This window comes from Delphinus delphis, chromosome 12, assembly GCF_949987515.2.
Source record: "Delphinus delphis chromosome 12, mDelDel1.2, whole genome shotgun sequence".
Lineage (NCBI taxonomy): Eukaryota > Metazoa > Chordata > Mammalia > Artiodactyla > Delphinidae > Delphinus > Delphinus delphis.
The window spans coordinates 6,223,595-6,242,471 of record NC_082694.2 but is presented as its reverse complement, the minus strand read 5'-3'; the positions used below and the strand labels follow the sequence as shown (position 1 = coordinate 6,242,471).

The following is an 18,877-nucleotide window of genomic DNA, read 5'->3' as shown; positions in this document are numbered from 1 at the left end:
GTCGCCGGTGTACCTTTGGATTCGGCGCTGGCCTCTCTTTTATGCATGCGGCAGAGTAACAGAGACAAGTTTTTCATTCCTACCTGTTCTGGAAAGGATTTGTAAGATGCTATGAGTTAACAGTGGGAAGAAAGTAAAACAAGAATGGAGACAAAGAGGAGTCTAGAAATGTATAAAAGGTAAAGCTGGATGACCTATGTGCTTGTTTTTATTGAAGTAGAGTTGACTTACAATAATTCAGGTGTATAGCAAAGTGATTCCGTTATTCATATATATAGATATTCTTTTTCATATTATTTCCCATTATGGGTTATTACAAGATATTGAATATTGTTCCCTCTCCTTGTTGTTTAACTGTTTTATACGTAGTAGTTGTATATCTTGTAAGGTGACCCAAGCGGGGCTGCAGGGGCAGAGGAAAGCACAGTGCCTGTCCCTGCTGGCTCCTCTGCACCCCCCAGGGCCCTCCCACTGCTGCCGGACCGACGGCAGAGCAAACTAACGAGCATCTCGGGGTGCGCCCGGGCCCTGGTGTTTCTAAAGCCCCCAGGGTGATTCTAGCGAGTAGCCAAGGCCAACAGCAACAACACACTTTCCTGCAGGCAGTGGGAGTGGGGACACCTGGCAGAGAACAGCTGCACGTGTCTTCGAGATGAAAAGGAAGTCCTCAGGGGATGCAAAAGCATTCCTGGTAGAAGAGGGAACTCTCTCCTGAAGGTCCCCATTTAAGAGGTACAAAGAGCGAGTTTCAGGGCATCTCTTGAGCGACCCCCGCTGAAAGTGCAGTTTGGTGCATTTCAGCGGGACTCAGGGTGCCGTCTATGGGGGTGGAGGAGCATCTTGGCACGCCGGGCTCTGCGCCTCTGGCTTCCCGAACCAGAGAACGCATGGATCCCTGAAAATGCAGCCGATGGCTCCTGACCAAGAGTCAAATTCAGAGTTAGCTGCTGTCGCTTTATTTTTTTATATATATATTTTTAACATCGTTATTGGAGTAAGTTGCTTTACAATGGTGTGTTAGTTTCTGCTTTATAACAAAGTGAATCAGTTATACATATGTCCCCATACCTCTTCCCTCTTGCATCTCCCTCCCTCCCACCCCTCCAGGTGGTCACAAACCACCAAGCTGATCTCCCTGTGCTATGCGGCTGCTTCCCACTAGCTAGCTATTTTATGTTTGGTAGTGTATATATGTCCATGCCACTCTCTCACTTCATCTCAGCTTCCCCTTCTCCCTCCCCATATCTTCAAGTCCATTCCCTATGTCTGCGTCTTTATTCCCGTCTTACCCCTAGGTTCTTCATGACCTTTTTTTTTTCTTAGATTCCATATATATGTGCTAGCATACCTAAGTGTCCATCGACAGACGAATGGATAAAGGAGATGTGGCACATATATACGATGGAATATTACTCAGCCATAAAAAGGAACGAAACTGAGTTATTTGTAGGGGATGGACCTAGAGTCTGTTGTACAGAGTGAAGTAAGTCAGAAAGAGAAACAAATACTGGATGCTGTCACTTTAGACCAGTGCTTGTCACCTCATTCGAAACCCAGCACCCCCTCTGAATGCGAACATGGTAAACACCCTTTTTACAATTCCAAAATGATACAGTCAAACTTACCTACAACATACTTTCCAAATAATCAATATAACAGTAGATGTAAAGAATAAGTAAAGTAATTTGGGTTAAAATGGTGTGTTCTGGTGTGCGAATGCTTGGGCAGAGCCCCACCAGGACTTGTGGGGTCAGTGGTGCTTTATGCAGACCGAGCGTGAGGACATGCGGCGCTGCCCATGACGAGGTCTGACTCCTGATCAAGGTCTCAGTGGAGGTCAAAGGCCAGTCCTTCCTCTGTTATCACAGCGGTTGCATCCCCCGGAAAATTCAGGGGGATGCGACTGTGCCAACAAAATATATATTATCTAAGTGGAGCGTGGAGTGGGGTGCTAGGCTCCCAAAGCGGTAAACGTTGCTCCTGTCGCCATGAATGTCTGCAGGACCCTGGAAGCCAAGGAGGATGAGGGACAGGTCTTCGCTGGGTAGGGCCGTTCCCGATGTGTAGCGTCCATTGTCTCCGCCACTAAATGGCTACCCAAAGGGTCCCCTTCCCCACATTTGCAAAATGTGCTCCCTCAGGGGAAATGCTGGCCCCATGGAGAACCACTGCTTTCACTGCATCACTAGGTGGTAAGCGACGAAAACGCCAATGCAGGTGTGCACCCTGAGATAGCAGGGCACTCGCAGTAGCAGGTGTGAGCTGGCCAGTGGGGGCATGCGCGTGAACCGTCAGAGGGTCGCGGAGGAGGTGACAGAAATCAGACCGGTGAGGGCCGCATGCAGCAGGGTGGGGGGGTGGGGTGAGTGCTCAGAGGTACCCGGGAACTTTAGGAGGGATGGAAACAGTCTATATCCCAGTGGAGGTGCTCCTGGTATATACAGTTGGCACAGGTTCTGGAACTGTACACTTAAGATTTGTGTGTTTCATCATATGCATGCTTTACTTCAATTAAGAAAACCCCACAAGAGTGAAAACACTGGGAGATTCTTGTAGAGACTGTCTGGTCCTCTGAGACTCACCTGTAGTCGCCACTCTGAGAAGTGGGACTTCTCAGCCGACGAGAAGGCAGTGCTCGGGGCATTCTGTCGCTCACAGTTGACTTTTTGCAAGTCCTGTGTGGCCGGACTCAGTTCAGAGCCTTTGGCAAGTGTCTGCACTGGGGCCGTGCTTCAGGATGAGATTCTGGAAGGGGCAAGGCAGTGCGCTTAAAAGGTCACCAGGGATGGAGACCAGAGTCACTCCCATCACCGGGTCTGGTTTCTCTTGTCCAGGAGCCCAAGGAAGGCAAAGTGGAGACCTTGTCAAACTCCAGCCTAGGGGTCAAGCCCACTCCTGTCTGTAGCCCTCTTGTGATGGTAATCACTCCCTCTCTGCCTCATTTTCCCCTTTGCCCTTAAAACCCACGTGACACCACCAATCTGGTGGCTTTGAGCCGTGTAAGAGCTGAATAACTTAGATTTCCTAGCAACACCAGAAACCTCTGTGGCTATTTTTACTTTATCTTCATGTCCTGTACGTGATACCCTTATGATGAAAAAAAAAAAAAAAGCAACTTTCCTTGCCCCGTTTGGGTAAATAAGTCAAATAGTTCTGTGAGCTAGGCTTTTGGATCTGTCCCCCGAGAGGAAAATCACCAACATTTCAGGGTTTTTTGGATTTTCTGAGAGGATAAGTGTTCCTTTTCCCTCTGTGGTGGGAGTGGTTTTGTATGCTCAGAGTCGTGGAAAGCTTTTTCTCGGGGGAAGATCCGTGACAGCCATGCCGACCACATAGTCAGGGTTTAGGATGTCTGTGTGTTTTTCATCTCTGCAGAATGGGAACAGTCATCATGTCATGTCGGGGGGCACACCGTGGCGACCACCAGGTGGTCACGTCACGTTCTCCTTCCCCGTATGGAGCCGTCCTGGGGCCCCGTCCATCCTCGGGGCTGGGCTGCTCTGTGTGTCTGGGCTGGTGGGTGTGAGTCTGTGGGACCCCAGTGCTTCTGTTTCTCGTGGTTGGGACGGAATGGAGATGACCGTGGTGCTTCCGTAAGATAGTGCCTCGCCGAGTTTACCTCCAAAATGCTCCTCTTGGGAAGCGAAGAGTAGACGCTCAACCCAGCACTCCACAGTATCACCTTAAGAGAGAGTTCTTTGCCTCATGTTTTATCTCTTGGAGACCTTTCTTTCCTCTTCATGACATAGCCCTGCATCCTCTAATATAAAAATGATAGCTCCCCCTAGAAAAGCTTCAGGGAGAATCCTTACCCCTGGAAGACGGGCTCTGGGATCCCTGGCCGTCTGCAGCTTCTCTGGGCAGGTATTCATGGCTCTAGTTTAAAAACACAAGGACTTGTGTAAGCACAGAATTCTAAAGTATTTCCCACCATCGTGTAGTTCCCTGGCTTTATGAGTTCCGAAAACTGACATTTTTGGTCTGAATAATATCGACTGTTTTATAGCTGGTTGAATGCTGTAACAGGTGAACATCATAATCATGAACTTCATTTTAATACCGTCATCCATTCCCTGTGCACGTCTCCACTGATTTTCAATAGAACACGTGGGTGGTGCCATTTCACGAGCTGAAGAACCTGCCTTACAGCCCTTGCTTTCCCCATGGGCTCATCCACTGTGCCTTCTTAGTTATAGGTGAATCAGTTGGAACGTCATTCTCTGAATATTTTCCCATGATGTCCGATATACATGGAGGCCACGTTGATTAATGTTTGGGATGAGAAGTTGTAGGAAATAATGCCGTCCGTGTCTTTACGCGGCGCTCAGTGTGGAGAGTGAGTAGGCGTGAGGTGGAAACGTGGAAAGTACCGTTAGGATTTCCTTTTGTATTTAGGAGGCGGGGCTCTGCTACTTAAGGTCCCTGGAAGAGGATGGGGCCCCTAGTGTTGTCATGTCTCTCCTTGGGTTTCTCCAGAAACTTCCCTTAGACCTGGCAGGAGAGGTCCCACCCAGGCCCTGTACTTTGGAGGGTTCTGTTCTGTTTCTCAGAGCCGGCTGCTGGCCTCGGCATGGCTAGGAGTCTGTAGGGCCAAGAGGATGGTCCAGGGGCCCAAGAGCCCTGGAATTCCCTGCCCAGATAACCTGGACTTGGATTCCAGGGCGTGTGCAACCCTCTTTCCTGGGTTGTCCACTGGGGACTCCACCGCCTGAGGGCCTCCCTGGTCTGCAGAGTGGCCAGGGCCAGCCGGGAGGATGTCTGCCTGTATGCACACTCAGGGCCCTCACAGTACGGGATGGAGCTGGGGGCAGGCCGGGGAGTCAGGCTTGGAGGTTACTGTAGATAGAACTGCTCAAGCCCCACTGGGCACTGCCCCCTGTAGACCCTGTGTGGGACGGTGCAGCCCGGACCCTGGGCCCACGCAGCAGTGTGTCTTCATGCATGTGGGGTGCATCTGCTGTGCGCCACCTCAGTCCTCTGCGTGGCTTCTGTCCTGGAAGGCAAGAGTCACAGAGGGGGAATTCCTCAGAAACACGAAGGAAATTCCTTAGAAACAAGAAGGAAATTCCTCAAGAATAGGAAGGCCTTACTAGATGCTCTGTGGCCACGAACTAGGAGCAAATGCCCTGCCCCGCCCTTCACGGGGGCTCTGGGACTTGTGGAAATCCCTCGGGTTCTTAGGACAGCACCGCACCCCCATGTCTCTTTTCCTTTGTCTGCACTGGGTGTGGAACTTCTTGCAGTGACAGGAAGGCGCTATGGATAAAGTCAGTCCTTCCCGGAAGGGGGGCTTTGGTTGGGGCCAATACACTCACTGTAAATTCTGATGCTTAATCTCTGTTCTTATAAATGAGCTCACGTTGAAGTTTCTCATTCTGGGTCTAGGAGGAAATGGCTCTGTGCCTCACATTTGTACTTTCGCTTTGTCTTTAATAAGCCACTAGCTTTCTATGTATGTTCCATGTACCACATAGGCATGCTGTGATGTACTAGTTTCCAAACGGTATCACCAAAAGGCAATGGGAGCTGGGCTTGGGGCGCTCACAAGGGCTCACTTTTGCAGCGAGCGTCGTAGAAAGTCGCGCCTCGTGTTTCCACTCCACGGTGCACTGTCGTGAGCGGGCCAGGCTGCTGGAGGTGGGGTGAGTAGCCGAGGCCTGTTGACCTAGGCCCCCCACGACGGCCCTGGGTCGGGCAGCGGGGTACCTCAGTGCACTGCTGCACCCCTGCGCATCAGCTGGAAGCTGCTGTGGAGAGGATGTTAGCAAGTCTGGGAAACTTCATACGTGGCATAGGCATCGCTGCATCGAGGCAGGAAAGTGGTTAGAGGGCTGTGGGGTGTCCTTCCCTGCAGAAGGTTTCCTGGACCTTCCAAACAAATCTGGTCCGCTTGCCCATCCACCCCTCCCCCAGTCTGTTAATTTCTCCCAGACGTCGTCCACGGGACTGCCATCAGCTGCGGTCATTCTGGGCCACACGGCTGGAGGTGGGGAGGGCCCTTTGCTGGGCCTGCAGACGGGAATATCTGGGAGGCTTGTCTTTGATCTTGTGTCCTGTTATGATTCATGATGGCGAGCTCTGACACCCTGATGGGACGCCCTGTACTTTCTCTTAAGTCCAAAGTGAATAACAAGGGTGGCAATTAGCACATTTAGTCTAAGAAGAATGTTTGGCGTTGAATTAGGCTGTTTTATCCACTGGGCATTAAAAGGCCTTATAAGCTTCTCAGAGGCCTAAGGAAATGATTCAGACCTGAGAAAAAAATATGACACTCCAAAACACTAAAAGGAAGCTGCAAAACCAGGGAATGAATGGTGAAACTTCTAGAGGATGTCACAGTAGGGCATTCCCAGCTCAGCTTTTTAGAAGTTATCTTAAGTTACGTAATTTGGAATGCCAGTGTGTTAATATGCTTGGTGCAAAGGAAGAGTGAAGATTCTGAGGGGATGACTGTTACTAAACAGGGCCTGGAAGGTTTTCCTGGCATCTGGTGTGTTTCCCTGAGCATTATTCTCCAGGTGCGTTAAGTGGCCAGGTGCGTTAAGAGGTGGTTTGACTCATCCCTGTGTGCAGCAAAGTGCCAGGTGTGTGCGTTTAATCAAAACGAACTAGAGGTTGTCATATAGATGCTATAGATACTACGTATAAAATAGATAACTAATGAGAGCCTACTGGATAGCACAGGGAGCTCTACTCAGTGCTCTATGCTGACCTACATGGAAAGGAAATGCAAAAGAGGCGATATATGTTTACGTAGAGCTGATGTACTTTGCTGTACAGCAGAAACTAACACAACATTGTAAAGCAACTTTACGCCAATAAAAATTTAAAACAAAACAAAACTAGGGGTTGTCAGCCTCCGTATTCTTCACCCCTGACTTGATTTTCTCAAAGGACTGTGGAACACGTGCTCTTTAAACAGGTGACTCACCTTTGTAAGCCTGTTTTGTTTCGTTGGACCCCGTGAGATCCGTGTGGTGGTCGGGGACTTGACGTTCCTTGTTCCAGCTCATGCCTGTGTGTGCATTTCCTTCCCCAGGTAGATGCGCCCCCTGAAGATGGTGACTCCTTCCTAGGGAGCAGGTCACTTCCTACGAGACAAGGCCTCCTCCACAGTTACTGGGCTGATTCACCCCAGGGGCCCGCCGGCCTTTTCTCGTCAACAGCTGAAGTCCTCCACTCTGTTTCAGGTAGTTCTGGACTATTTCCCATTGTATACAAAATATTTTGGTTTTGGCGGTACATTTTTCTTTGGGACATCTCTGACTTCTGAAGGGGTCTGTGAAGCCATTAAGAAGCACTGCTGGGCTTCTCTGGTGGCGCAGTGGTTGAGAGTCCGCCTGCCGATGCAGGGGACGCGGGTTCGTGCCCTAGTCTGGGAAGATCCCACATGCCGCGGAGCGGCTGGGCCCGTGAGCCAGGGCCGCTGCGCCTGCGCGTCCGGAGCCGGTGCTTCGCAATGGGAGAGGCCGTAACAGTGAGAGGCCCGCGTACCAAAAAAAAAAAAAAAAAAAAAGCACTGCTCACCCGGTTTCTCAGGGTTGCCTCCCCCTCAGCTTCAGCTGTGACCATGTGACGGTGGCTCCCAGTGCAGGTCTGAGCTGCCTCAATTCCAGATCGTCCCGGGTTCCATGCCCACGTCACTGAATTTCCACCTCACAATCGAATTCTTGATTTCTGTTACATGGTCTCAGGAGACCCAGGCCGGTGGTGCCGTAAGCGACACCCCCAGGCATCTCCTCGGCTGTGTGGGTGCCGGAACCTTCCCTCCTCACCTTCCCTGCCCTTGCTGGTCCCACCTGAGGGAATCAGGGCCGGTGGGTCCCAGACCCCTTCTCTGGCTTGCCTCTGAGTGGGACTCAGATATGCCCCCTTCCGTCTGTCTGTCACTGCTGGCCACTCATGCCTGCATCCCTGCTCGTCTACAGCCCTTCCCCAGACACCTCTCCCGTTTATATTCCACGAGTGCCAACATTTCCTTAAAAGATGAAAATCTGATCGCGTACCACTCTGTGGCTTAAAACCATTACGCGATTGTCTTGCCACCTACAAACGGCAGTCCCAGCTGCTCAGCAAGGCTCTTCGTGTCCTGGGCACTTTCCATCTCTCCAGCTTTGCCTCTTGGCACCTCACTTTTTTTTTTGGCCGCACCCAGCACGTGAGATCTTGGTTCCCCGACCAGGGATCGAACCTGCGCTCCCTGCAGTGGAAGCGCAGAGTCTCAACCACTGGACCGCCAGGGAATTCCCGGCGCCTCACCTTTGACTTATGCTTCGGAACATGATGAATCTCCCCCATGCTCTCCCCACCGTGAGGCTCACCCGGTCCAGAAGCCCTCCTGCAGGGCGCATTAGGCCCTGTCTTCCCTCCTACCCGGGGCGTCTCTCTCCCCATGGACAGTCAGTCCCGCATTGTGGTGTAACTCTGCAGACATGTCCACTCTCCCTGCTGGCTGGGGAGCTCCTCGAGCCCCTGGGTCATTATTCCTAGTTTTGTTCCCAGGACCGAGTGTACACACAGGCATGTAGTAGATCTTCAACATACAGTTGTGGTTTGGCAGCAAATGAATAAAGAAATGAATGGATACCTGAGAACATTTTACCAAAACTTACATCTCTCATCAGAGCACAGGGTGACTTAACGATAACTAATTCAGAGTGTGACCATTTGCCAATGTTCTAAACCCTTCACGTGTGACAACTCACTTAATCACAGCCTTCAAGGACAAATACTGTTATCATCATCCCCGTTTTGTCCAAAGGGGGAACTGCGACACAGAGGCTGAACTTTTATCCAGTGTGCCACTGATGGCTATGTGGGATGTATTGCGTGATCACATGTGGCTGACGGCTGAATTGTGACCATCTTGAAGAGCGGGCTCTTGTTTTATATTTCACTTTATTTATTTTGAATTTTAAAAATTATTTTTGTCCCTGGCACTAGCATATACAGCCTGGTATACAGCAGAACACAAATGTCGCTGAGGGATTTTCTGATTTGCCCAGCCTTTCAAGGACTAGCAGGGTGAAGGCTAGTCAGGTTTGGCTTCACCCTTGGAATTTTGTATCATTTTGGGACCTACAGGGGGTTTTGTTCATTTTTTTGTTTAGTTTGGCCTTGGATGGTACGTCTTTACCTGCTTCCTCTACACTGTCCGCACTCATGGGACTCTTAACCCCCATCCCATGGCCTGGAGCCAAACCCCTTGCCCTAGGATCCTGGAGACTGACAGGGATTCAGAAGGTCCCCTGCTGAGGGGAAGGGGCTTCTCTCACCCCCCTGCTTTTTTCCCAGAGCAGTTCCAGGGCAGGCGAAGTAAAACCTGGACCCCTGGGGCCGGGCTCCTGCATTCTATGGACTATTAGATAGGAAGGGGTCTATAGTCACCCAGCTCATTGCCAACTGTGCAGACGAGGAAACCGAAGCTCAGGAGGAATTGTGTCCAAGGTCGCACCGTCCTTGGACTTGCAATTCTTAAACGTTGTTTGCCCACAATTAATTTGGAATTACATCTCCAGACACACTCTGTATGAATTCAGCCTGGCACCTTCCTTGTCTTCTCCCCCGCCCACTCATCGAACAAGCCAGAGCTTGTGACTAAATGAACAAACACCTGGCAGAGTTCAGTTGATTTTGTGGTGTCTTTAATAAACTAATGTGAGTAATGGATTGGCCTGGAACAGGTAATTGGGAAATGTTTTAACCCTTTATTTACTTCCTTCTATCATAGAAATTTAAAATACACCTCCTCAGGGTTACAGAAATAGTTAATAAGCCAGACTGCAAGACGTCAAAGCCTCCCATCTTATTTAATAATCTGAATACAGGTTCAAGGTAAATATGATAATAATACTCTTAATCTAGACTAATTTGGGAGAAGGCTAATTTATGTGAGTAAAACGTCAGAATTACAGGATACTTAAGGAATGTGGTCTCATGGCTCTGAGGTAGGTTTCAAGGCTTGAATCAGGTATAGGGATCACTGCACTCATGCTGGGGGTAAACTGAGGAGAATGCGGATGGGGGTGTCTCTCACGCTTAGATTGTCTTCTTTTTCCCTGCATTTGCAGGCAGACCTCAGAGATACTGTGGGTTTGGTTCTAGACCACCACAGTAAAGCTTATATTGCAATAAAGTGAGTCACACGTAATTTTTGTTTCCCAGTGCATATAAAAGTTATGTTTACACTATACTGCGGTGTGTTAAATGAGCAATAACATTATGTCCAAGAAAGCAATGTACATACCTTCACTAAAAAATACTTCATTGCTAAAAAATGCTCACGGTCACCTGAGCCTTCAGCGGGTCATCATCTTTGTGCTGGTGGAGGGTCTGGCCTGGATGTCGGTGGCTGCTGACTGCTCAGGGTGGTGGTTGTTGAAGGTTGAGGTGGCCACGGCAATCTCAAAGTAAGACGACACTGAAATTTGCCACACTGATTGACTCTTCCTTTTGCCTGGACACTTAGAGACCATTGTAGGGTTGTTAGTTGGCCTGATTTCAATAGTGTTGTGTCTCAGGGACTAGGGAGGCCCAAGGAGAGAGCTGGGGGTACAGCCAGATGGTGGAGCAGTCAGAACACACACACTATTTATCAGTTAAGTTTGCTGTCTCATATGGATGTGGTTCGTGGTGCCCCCAAAACACATTACAGCCGTAACATCAAAGATCCCTCATCACAGAATAACGTAAACATGAGAGTAACGAAAAAGTTTGAAATATTTTGAGAATTACCAAAATGTGACACAGAGACATGAAGCGAGTGGGCGCTGTTGGAAAAATGGTGCTGATGGACCTGCTCAATGCAGGGGTGCCACAAGTCTTCCATTTGTTAAAAAACACAGTATTTGCAAAGTGCAGTGAAGCGAAGCGCAATAAAACGAGGTATGCCTGTATTTAAAAAACACACTGTCCCTTTTTTTTTATACCTTTTAATACCACTTCTTAAGTAGAACATTTTCCAGCTAATATTCAAATGATTGCATGTTACTAATATCTGGGTTTGTGATGTCTTAGTTAAAATATTTTGTTTGCAATTAACTTACGGCTACAGAAAAGAATATAGGCAAATTTCATCTTCTGTAAAATGAAAAGGACAGCGTTTTTTTGAAGCATGAAATTATGCGGTCTGCCCTGGACATTGCCCCTGAGGTCGGGTCGAGGGGATAGCTGTTTCTTTAGTTCATTTTTTCACTCATTCTGTGAGCACTTATCAAGGGCTTCTGAGTTCCCAGCACAGTTCTGGAAGCTGTGAGTGCAGTGATAGGCGGGTCATGGTTCCTGCCCACATGAGGCTCCCTGTCCTAGGGTAACTGCAGTGAAAAGTGCGAAGGCATTAACACAGGTTGCTGCAGGGGCCCAGAGAGAGACGGTCTGGCCAGGCAAGGGTTCTGGGGGCTCCCTGGAGCTGGTGGGAGGAGGGTGACCCTGGCTGAGACCTGCTGGGTGGGGAGGTACCTTCACCACCAGGTGAAGGGTGGAGGGAATAGCAAAGGCAAGGGCTCTGAGGTTGGAGAACTGGGCAAGGTGAAGGCTGACGTATGAACTGGGCATGGGGAGAGGAAGGTGGAGGGTTGAGCAGTCAGAGCCTCAGCACAGAGGACCCGTGTGCTTTGCTGAGGGGTGCGGACTGTTTGGGGTGCACTGGGGAGCCGGTGAAGGCGCTTTGAACCGATCACTTGGTAACTATGAGTTTGTAAGATCCCTGGATTGAATAGAAGCAGTAAGTCCATAGGCAGAGAGACTGATAAGGAGCTAGTTGGCATAATTAATCCAGGAAGGAGCCGGTGATTGTTGAGCTAAAGAGGCATCAGCAGTGGGTATGAGTGAACCGGGCTGGTCTGGTGATCTCCGGAGCCGGACTGTTCAGGGCTGGTGAGAACAGCTCTGGGGATGGCGGGTGTCAGGGTCACTGAGCCTGGGTCGCTCGTTGGGTGGGTGGGAGTGTGGCAGTGCTGTCCCCGTCACTAAGGTGGGGAGCATGGCTGGTGCAGAGAATGAGTTTGGTTTGAGGCCTGTGGAATACTAGGAATTCATAGGTTGTTGAATAGACTTGTGCATAAGTTCACTGGAAGCACGAGAGTGGAATTTATTGCACGTAGTTGTAAGGTCCCCCTTCAGGAGCACTGAACAGGAACGTTCAAAAAGGTAAAGGGGGCCTTACTGAACATTAACTTAATTTGGGCCTGAGAAGTTTAGAAAGGTAGGCAAAATGGAGTGCTTTTTTCCTTTTTCAATTGATATGATCTTAGGGATATTTTATGGATAAAGCCACAGGCGTGCTTTCCTTCCAGCACCAGCCAAATGCCTCATCTGATTACGCCCCCTGCCAAGTACATGGACAGAGTGTTAGGGAATTGAAATGCTAGGTTACCAGGACCTCAGTTTACTATGTAGCCCTATGGCTGATCAATACCTGTTGTAGCTGCTCCTATGTTAGTGTGGCTTCTAAACCACTCGGAGGAGCTGTGGAGGTTTTGTTTATATTTTTGGTTTTCTTTGTGATAAGATGAATACATGCTTATTATAGAAATTTTAGATAAAAAGCCCCAGAGAAGGGGCAAACCAACCAACCACGAGAAGCAACCCAATTTTGATATACTGTTATTATTTCTTTTAGTCTTTCTGGTGCATTTCCATGCAGCTCTACCATTTCGTACAAACGGTTTAGTGTCTTACCTTATAAAGCGAAGGTGTGAGCTTTCGCAGGATCTAGAAGTATGGGGAGACTTTGCAAGTGGGTCCTGGCAGTGGGTACATTCCAGGTGGGGAACACATCCATGTAAGTAGAGGCAAGATGGTTTAGGGTCTAGTGGGTAGTCTATTTTGGGTGTAGCATAGATTAGATTTGGGGGAAATTTAAATGGAAATGAACGTTGGGACAGTTGATGGAAGTTTTGTTAATCTTAAGTTGTGTGAGTTCGTCCCCAGTTCTGTTAAAAATCTTCATTCCCCTTTCCCCCAGTTTGCGTCCAGAAGCATGATCACATTAAGTGATGTAGGGAGACTAACCCATCAGTGTGACTTGCGGGTAAGGGTGGGACCAGGGGGGGAGTCCGTGTGTGTAGTTTTAGAGATGTTTGGGGGAATAGTAACATTTAAAATTTTTCTTTCATTCCTCTGTTTCTCCAGGAGAATATGAAAGTATTATTCAGGCTTGTTTGTTTCATAGCTCTACTGACTTCTTCTCTGGAGGCTGGTGAGTTAAGCATTTCCTTGTGTTCCTGTCTGCTAAGAAAATCTGTTATTTAGAATACATGAAGTACCTTGCTGAACAGAGTCATTTTTCTTACGTGTGTCTGTGGATGCCCAAGTCACAGAACTGTATTGCTGGATGTCCTTTCAAGATCTTTACTTTTCATTCTCTCATTTATACATCGGGAAACTGAAGCCCAGTGAGGTTAAGAGCCCAAGGTCATGCAGCTAGTTTCAGAGCAAAAGCTATAGTCCACGTCACCAGTGTCTAGTCCAGGCCTCTTCCCACTTGGTTGCTGCTTGAAGAGTGTAATATGGGAGATCCTGGCTTTCATTCAGAAGAGGTGTTAAAAGCAGTCTTTATGAACCACAGCTGGCAGTTCTGTGTTTTCTCCATTCATTCATTCTTTCTCTTCCCCTCTCCCTCTCCCGCTGCGAACGTATTTAGCTCCTGCCGTGCGCCAGGCACTAGCTGCTGGGGCTACAGTGGTGAATAATCCAGACAGAAATATCTGCCTGGGGTTTACATTCCAGTGGGGGAGAGAGACAGTACATTACATAAGTAAAGATATATTGTGTCATATGGCGATAAGTGTGGAGAGGAAAAGAAGCAGAAAAGTAAAGTATTCACTTTGGGGATTTTTTGATAGTGTGGCCAGAAAAGGCCTCACTGAGAAGTTGACTTTTGAGTTGAACCTGATGGAGCGGGAGGAGGGAGCTATATAGAGATCAGGTTGGGGGTGGGGAAACATTCTAGGCAGCACGTGCCAAGGCCCTGAGGCCGGGAGTACTGGCATGTTCCAGGGGCTGAAATCTGCTGTGGCTGGAGCAGAGGGAGTGGTGAGGGATGTGATACAGGGTGAGGTCATTCAGGTAATGGGGGGCGGTGGAGGTTTGACTGTGTAGAGAGAACCTTGTAGACCTCTCTAAGGATCTTGGCTTGTACTCTGAGGTGGGAAGACTGTGTAGGTTCCCTGTTTAAAACCAGAGAGGTGATCTAACTTTCCTTTCTGTTTTTTTTGGCCATGCCGTGCGGCTTGTGGGATCTTAGTTCCCCGACCAAGGATCGAACCCGGGCCCTCGGCAGTGAAAGTGTGCAGTCCTAACCACTGGACCGCCAGGGAGTTTCCATATTTTAAAGGCTCATTCTGGTTCTTATTACTGTGAACAGATCCTAGGGAGGCAAAGGGAGAAACAGAGAGGCCAGTTAGGAGGCCATTACGGTGATCCAGGCAAGCTATGATGGTAACTTATTCAAGGGTGACAAGGAGAAGTGAGTCGTCAGAGTCTGGATATACTTTGAGGACAGAGCCAGCAGGATTTGCAGAGATTGGATGTGGGTGTGAGAAACAGAGAAGAATCAAGGATGACTAAGGGTTTCAGCCCAAGCGCATGTAAAGTGGAGTTGCCGTTGATGGGAGGGGGGAAGGTCACGTGTTCAGACTGAACATGTTAAAGTTAGCTGTCCATTAGATGTCTAAGTAGAGATGTTGACTAAGCAGTCTGGAGCCAGGGGTTGGAAGTATAAAATTGGAGACCTTGGCAAGCAGCTGCTATTAGAACCCTGAGACTAGATGGGTCTACCTGGGGAGTGAGTGTGGTTAGAAAAGAACTTCAAGGAGTGAACCCTGCAGCCCTCCAGGGATGGGCGGTCAGGCTTCCATTCATCCAAGAACCAGTGAAAGACTGGCCTGAAAGGTAGGAGGAGAACCAGACAAATGTCCTGAAAGCCAAGTGAAGAACGTGTTTCAGGGATGAGAATAACACGTGTCCAGTGCAGATGTGCTAAGTAAGCTGACGCCCGAGAGTTGTCGATTTGATTTAGCAACTTAAAAGTCATAGGTGACTTTGATCAGAGCAGTTTTGATGGAGTGGTGGAGCAAACCCCAGATAAATAGGAGAGTGTGTTGAGCTGAGACCTTAAGGTTTACTCTTTTATCACTGTTATTATTGCTACTGTTACTCCTCGGAGCTAAATACTTACCAGTCCTCCATCAGTGCAGGTACCTTGCTGAGTGCCTAGCCACTTTTATTTCCATTTCTGTTTTTAAATAGCTTTATTGAGGTTATAATAGACATACAATAAACCACACGTTTAAGGTATACAATTTGATGTGTTGACATACATATCCACCCCTGAAACCATCATCACAAGATAATATTGAATTGAGTATTAATTGGTTTGGAGAGAACGGGGCAGCTCAACAATATCAAGTCTTCTGATCCATGAACAAAGTATAGACGTCTTCATTTTTTTAGATCTCTTAAAATTTATTTAAATAAACTTATTTTGTAATTTTCATTGGATCAGTCTGATGCATCCTTTGTCACATTTATCCTAATTTATTCATATCTTGATGCTATTGTAAAAGGCATTTAAAAAAATCCAGTTTCTAATTGTTCTTAGGTAATATAGACACACACATTCAAATTTGCATATTCATATTGTATCCTACAACTTACAAACCCTGTAGGTCTTCGGTAGATTTCCTAGCATATTCTGTATAGAGAATCATGTTGTCTGCAAATAGAGACATTTTACTTTTCTCTTCAATCCGTATGCCATTTCTTTTTCTTGCCTAATGCACTAATTAGATCTGCCAATACAATGTTGAATAGAAGTGGTTAGAGTGGACATTCTTACCTTGTTTCTAATCTTGTATATGATAGCTGTAAGGTTTTTATAGCTGTCCTTTATTAGTTTTAGGAAGTTCCCTTCTATTCCTAGTTTTGTTTTATTGTGGTTTTTTGGGGGGGGGATGTTGTGTACATCAATGCACTGTCCTTTTTTGATATATTGTAGCATTCAATTTGCTAAGATATTTTAAAGAAATTTTGCATCTATGTTCACGATGAAGACTGTTTTGTGGTTTTCTTTTCTTGGAATGTCTTTGTTTGGTTTTGGAATTAGAATAATACTGACCTCTAGAGTGAACTGGGAAGTGTTACTGACTCTTCAGTTTTCTAGAAGAGTGTGTGTAAAACTGGTGTTGGTCCTTCTATGAATATGCCAGTGAAGCCATCTAGGCCTGAAATTTTTTTTGTTGTTGGGAGGTTTTTAACTACACTTTCCGTTTCTTTAATACCTGTAGGGCTATTCAGGTTATCTGTTTCTTCTTCAGGCAGATTTTATAGTCTGTACTTTAAAGGAATTTGCCCCTTTCATTTAAGTTGTTGAATTTATTGGCATTAGGCTGTTCATAATATTTCCTCATTACTCTTTTAAAATCATTTGAATGAGAGATGTCACCTCTTTTTTTTTCCTGATCAGTATGGCAGGAGATTTATCCATTTTATTGATTTTTCTGAAAGAACTAGCTTTTGGTATCTTTGATTTTTTTCTCTATTGTTTTTGTTCTCCATTTCATTGGTTTTTCTCCTGGATCTATTACTATCCTCTGCTTACTTAGGGTGTAATTTTTTTAAAAATTTCTTAAATGGAATCCGAAGTCATAATTTGAGATCTTTTTTTTTCTTATACAGACATTTAGTGCTATCAATTTTCCTCTAAGTATTGTTTCCTTTTCATGCCGTATGTTTTGATATGTTGTGTTTTCTTTATCATTCAGGTCAAAAGACTCATCTCCTAATCTCCTCCTTTATTTCTTCTTTTTTTTAAAGTTGATTTATTTATTTTTGGCTGCGTTGGGTCTTTGTTGCTGTGCTTGGGCTTTCTCTAGTTGTGGCGAGCAGGGACTACTCGTCACTGTGGTGCACGGGCTTCTCATTGCGGCGGCTTCTCTTGGTGCGGAGCACAGGATTTAGGCATGCGGGCTTCAGTAGTTGTGGCACGTGGGCTCCATAGTTGTGGCTCACAGGCTCTAGAGCACAGGTTCAGTAGTTGTGGTGCATGGGCTTAGCTGTCTCGAGGCATGTGGTATCTTCCCGGACCAGGGCTCGAACCCGTGTCCCCTGCATTGGCAGGTGGATTCTTAACCACTGTGCCACCAGGGAAGTCCCCTTTATTTCTTCTTTGATGCATGGGTGATTTTTTTGTTTGTTGGTTGGGTTTTTTTCAGCTTTTAAATACATGGGTGAATTACTAGATATTTTTCTGTTACTGATTTCTAATTTAATTTCATTGTCAAGAGAGAACATACTTTGAATTCTTTTAAATTTGTTGACTGTTGGGTTATAAGCAGGAATATAGTACATCTTGGTAAGTTCTTTTGTGTGCAGTTAAAAAGAATGTGTATTCTGCTGTTGTTGGGTAGGAGTTTTTGTAAATATTGATTATGCCAAATTGGTTGATAGTGTTGTTCAAATCTTCTATATCATTACTGATTTTCTGTCTAATTGTTGTACTTGTTCTACCAATTATTACGAGGAGACTGTTGAAATCTCAGACTATAATTGTGGGTTTCTCTATTTCTTTTTGCAATTCTATCAGTTTTTGCTTCATGTATTTTGAAGCACTGTCAGTAGGTGAGTAAATGTCTAGGATTACTGTGTACCTCCTGACAAATTACTCCTTTATCATAATTTCATGACTCTTTTTAATCCCTGTTAATATTTTTCACTGTAAAATCTACTTTGACTGATAATAATAAACATTCAAACTTTCTTTTGATTAGTGTTAACATGATATTTCTCTCCCCTCCCCGTTTTTACTTTTAACATATTTGTGTCTTTACACTTAAAGTGTGTTTATGAGTGAGTTCGTGTGTATGTTAGCATATAGTTGGATCCTTCTTTCTTTATCCAGTCTGACTATCTCTGCCTTTCAACTGGGTTGTTTAGACCATGAAAAAAATATGATAATATGTTCGGGTTTTATTTTAGGATCTTGTTTTATTTTCACCTTGTACCATTAATTCTTTGTTATGTGTTTTCTCTTTTTTGCTGCCTTTTGGATTGAGAATTTTCATGATTTATTTTGTCTTCTGGGTTGGCTTATATTAACTTAAAAAATAACTACTCTAGTGCCTATGGTATCCATCTATGACTTATCACTGTTTACCTTCAGGTGATACTATACCAATTCACAAATAGTATAAAAAACTTAAAACAGTATATATCTGCTTCTCCCTTCCTGAACTTTGCCTTATTGTTTCCATACATTTTACTTCTTTATATGTTATAAATCTCAAAAGACATTATGTTTGCTTTAAATATTCCGTTGTTTTTAAAGAGATTTAAATAATAAGAAAAATTATTTTATGATCACCCAGGTAGTAAACATTTCTGGTGCTATTTATTCGTTTATGTAGATTCATTTTTCATCCGATGCTATTTTCTTTCTTTCTATAGGAGTTCCTTACATGTTTTGGCAGTACAGGTGTATGGGTGATAATTTTTGTAGCTTTTATAAATATGAAAAAGTCTTTATTTTGCCTCTATTTCTGAAAGGTACTTTCTCTGGATATAGAATTCTAGGTAGATGATGTTTTTCCTTTTAGTACTTATCTTTATTCTGCCCTCTTCTGGCTTGTATTGTTTCTGGTGAGAAGACTGCATCATTTTTGTCTTTGTTTGGTGTGCTTTTCTTCATGCTTCTTATGCTTGGGTTTTATTGTGATTTGGGGGTCTGTGGCTACATCATTTTCATAAAATCGTGAAAAATTTCAACTTGTATTTCTTCAACTATTTTTCCTGTTCAACCCACCTCTCCTGTTCTTCAGGGATTCTTACTACATGTATTGAAGTTGTCCTGCAGCTAACTAGAATCCTGTTTATTTCATTC

The 18,877-nt window shown here is 45.9% G+C and overlaps 1 protein-coding gene across 6 annotated transcripts in view; it reads left to right on the top strand.

Moving 5' to 3' along the window:
* Positions 1-18,877, top strand: part of IL1R1 (interleukin 1 receptor type 1) — a 154,635-nt gene that overhangs the window by 114,021 nt on the left and 21,737 nt on the right. For 4 of the 6 annotated variants that reach the window (XM_060027228.1, XM_060027230.1, XM_060027231.1 and 1 more), the window contains exon 3: positions 7,040-7,190. In XM_060027228.1, coding sequence (XP_059883211.1) covers positions 7,040-7,190 — 151 coding nt within the window. Of the gene's footprint in view, positions 1-7,039; positions 7,191-13,131; positions 13,199-18,877 lie in introns of all 6 variants that reach the window. The other 2 variants (XM_060027233.1, XM_060027232.1) reach the window with 1 other exon arrangement.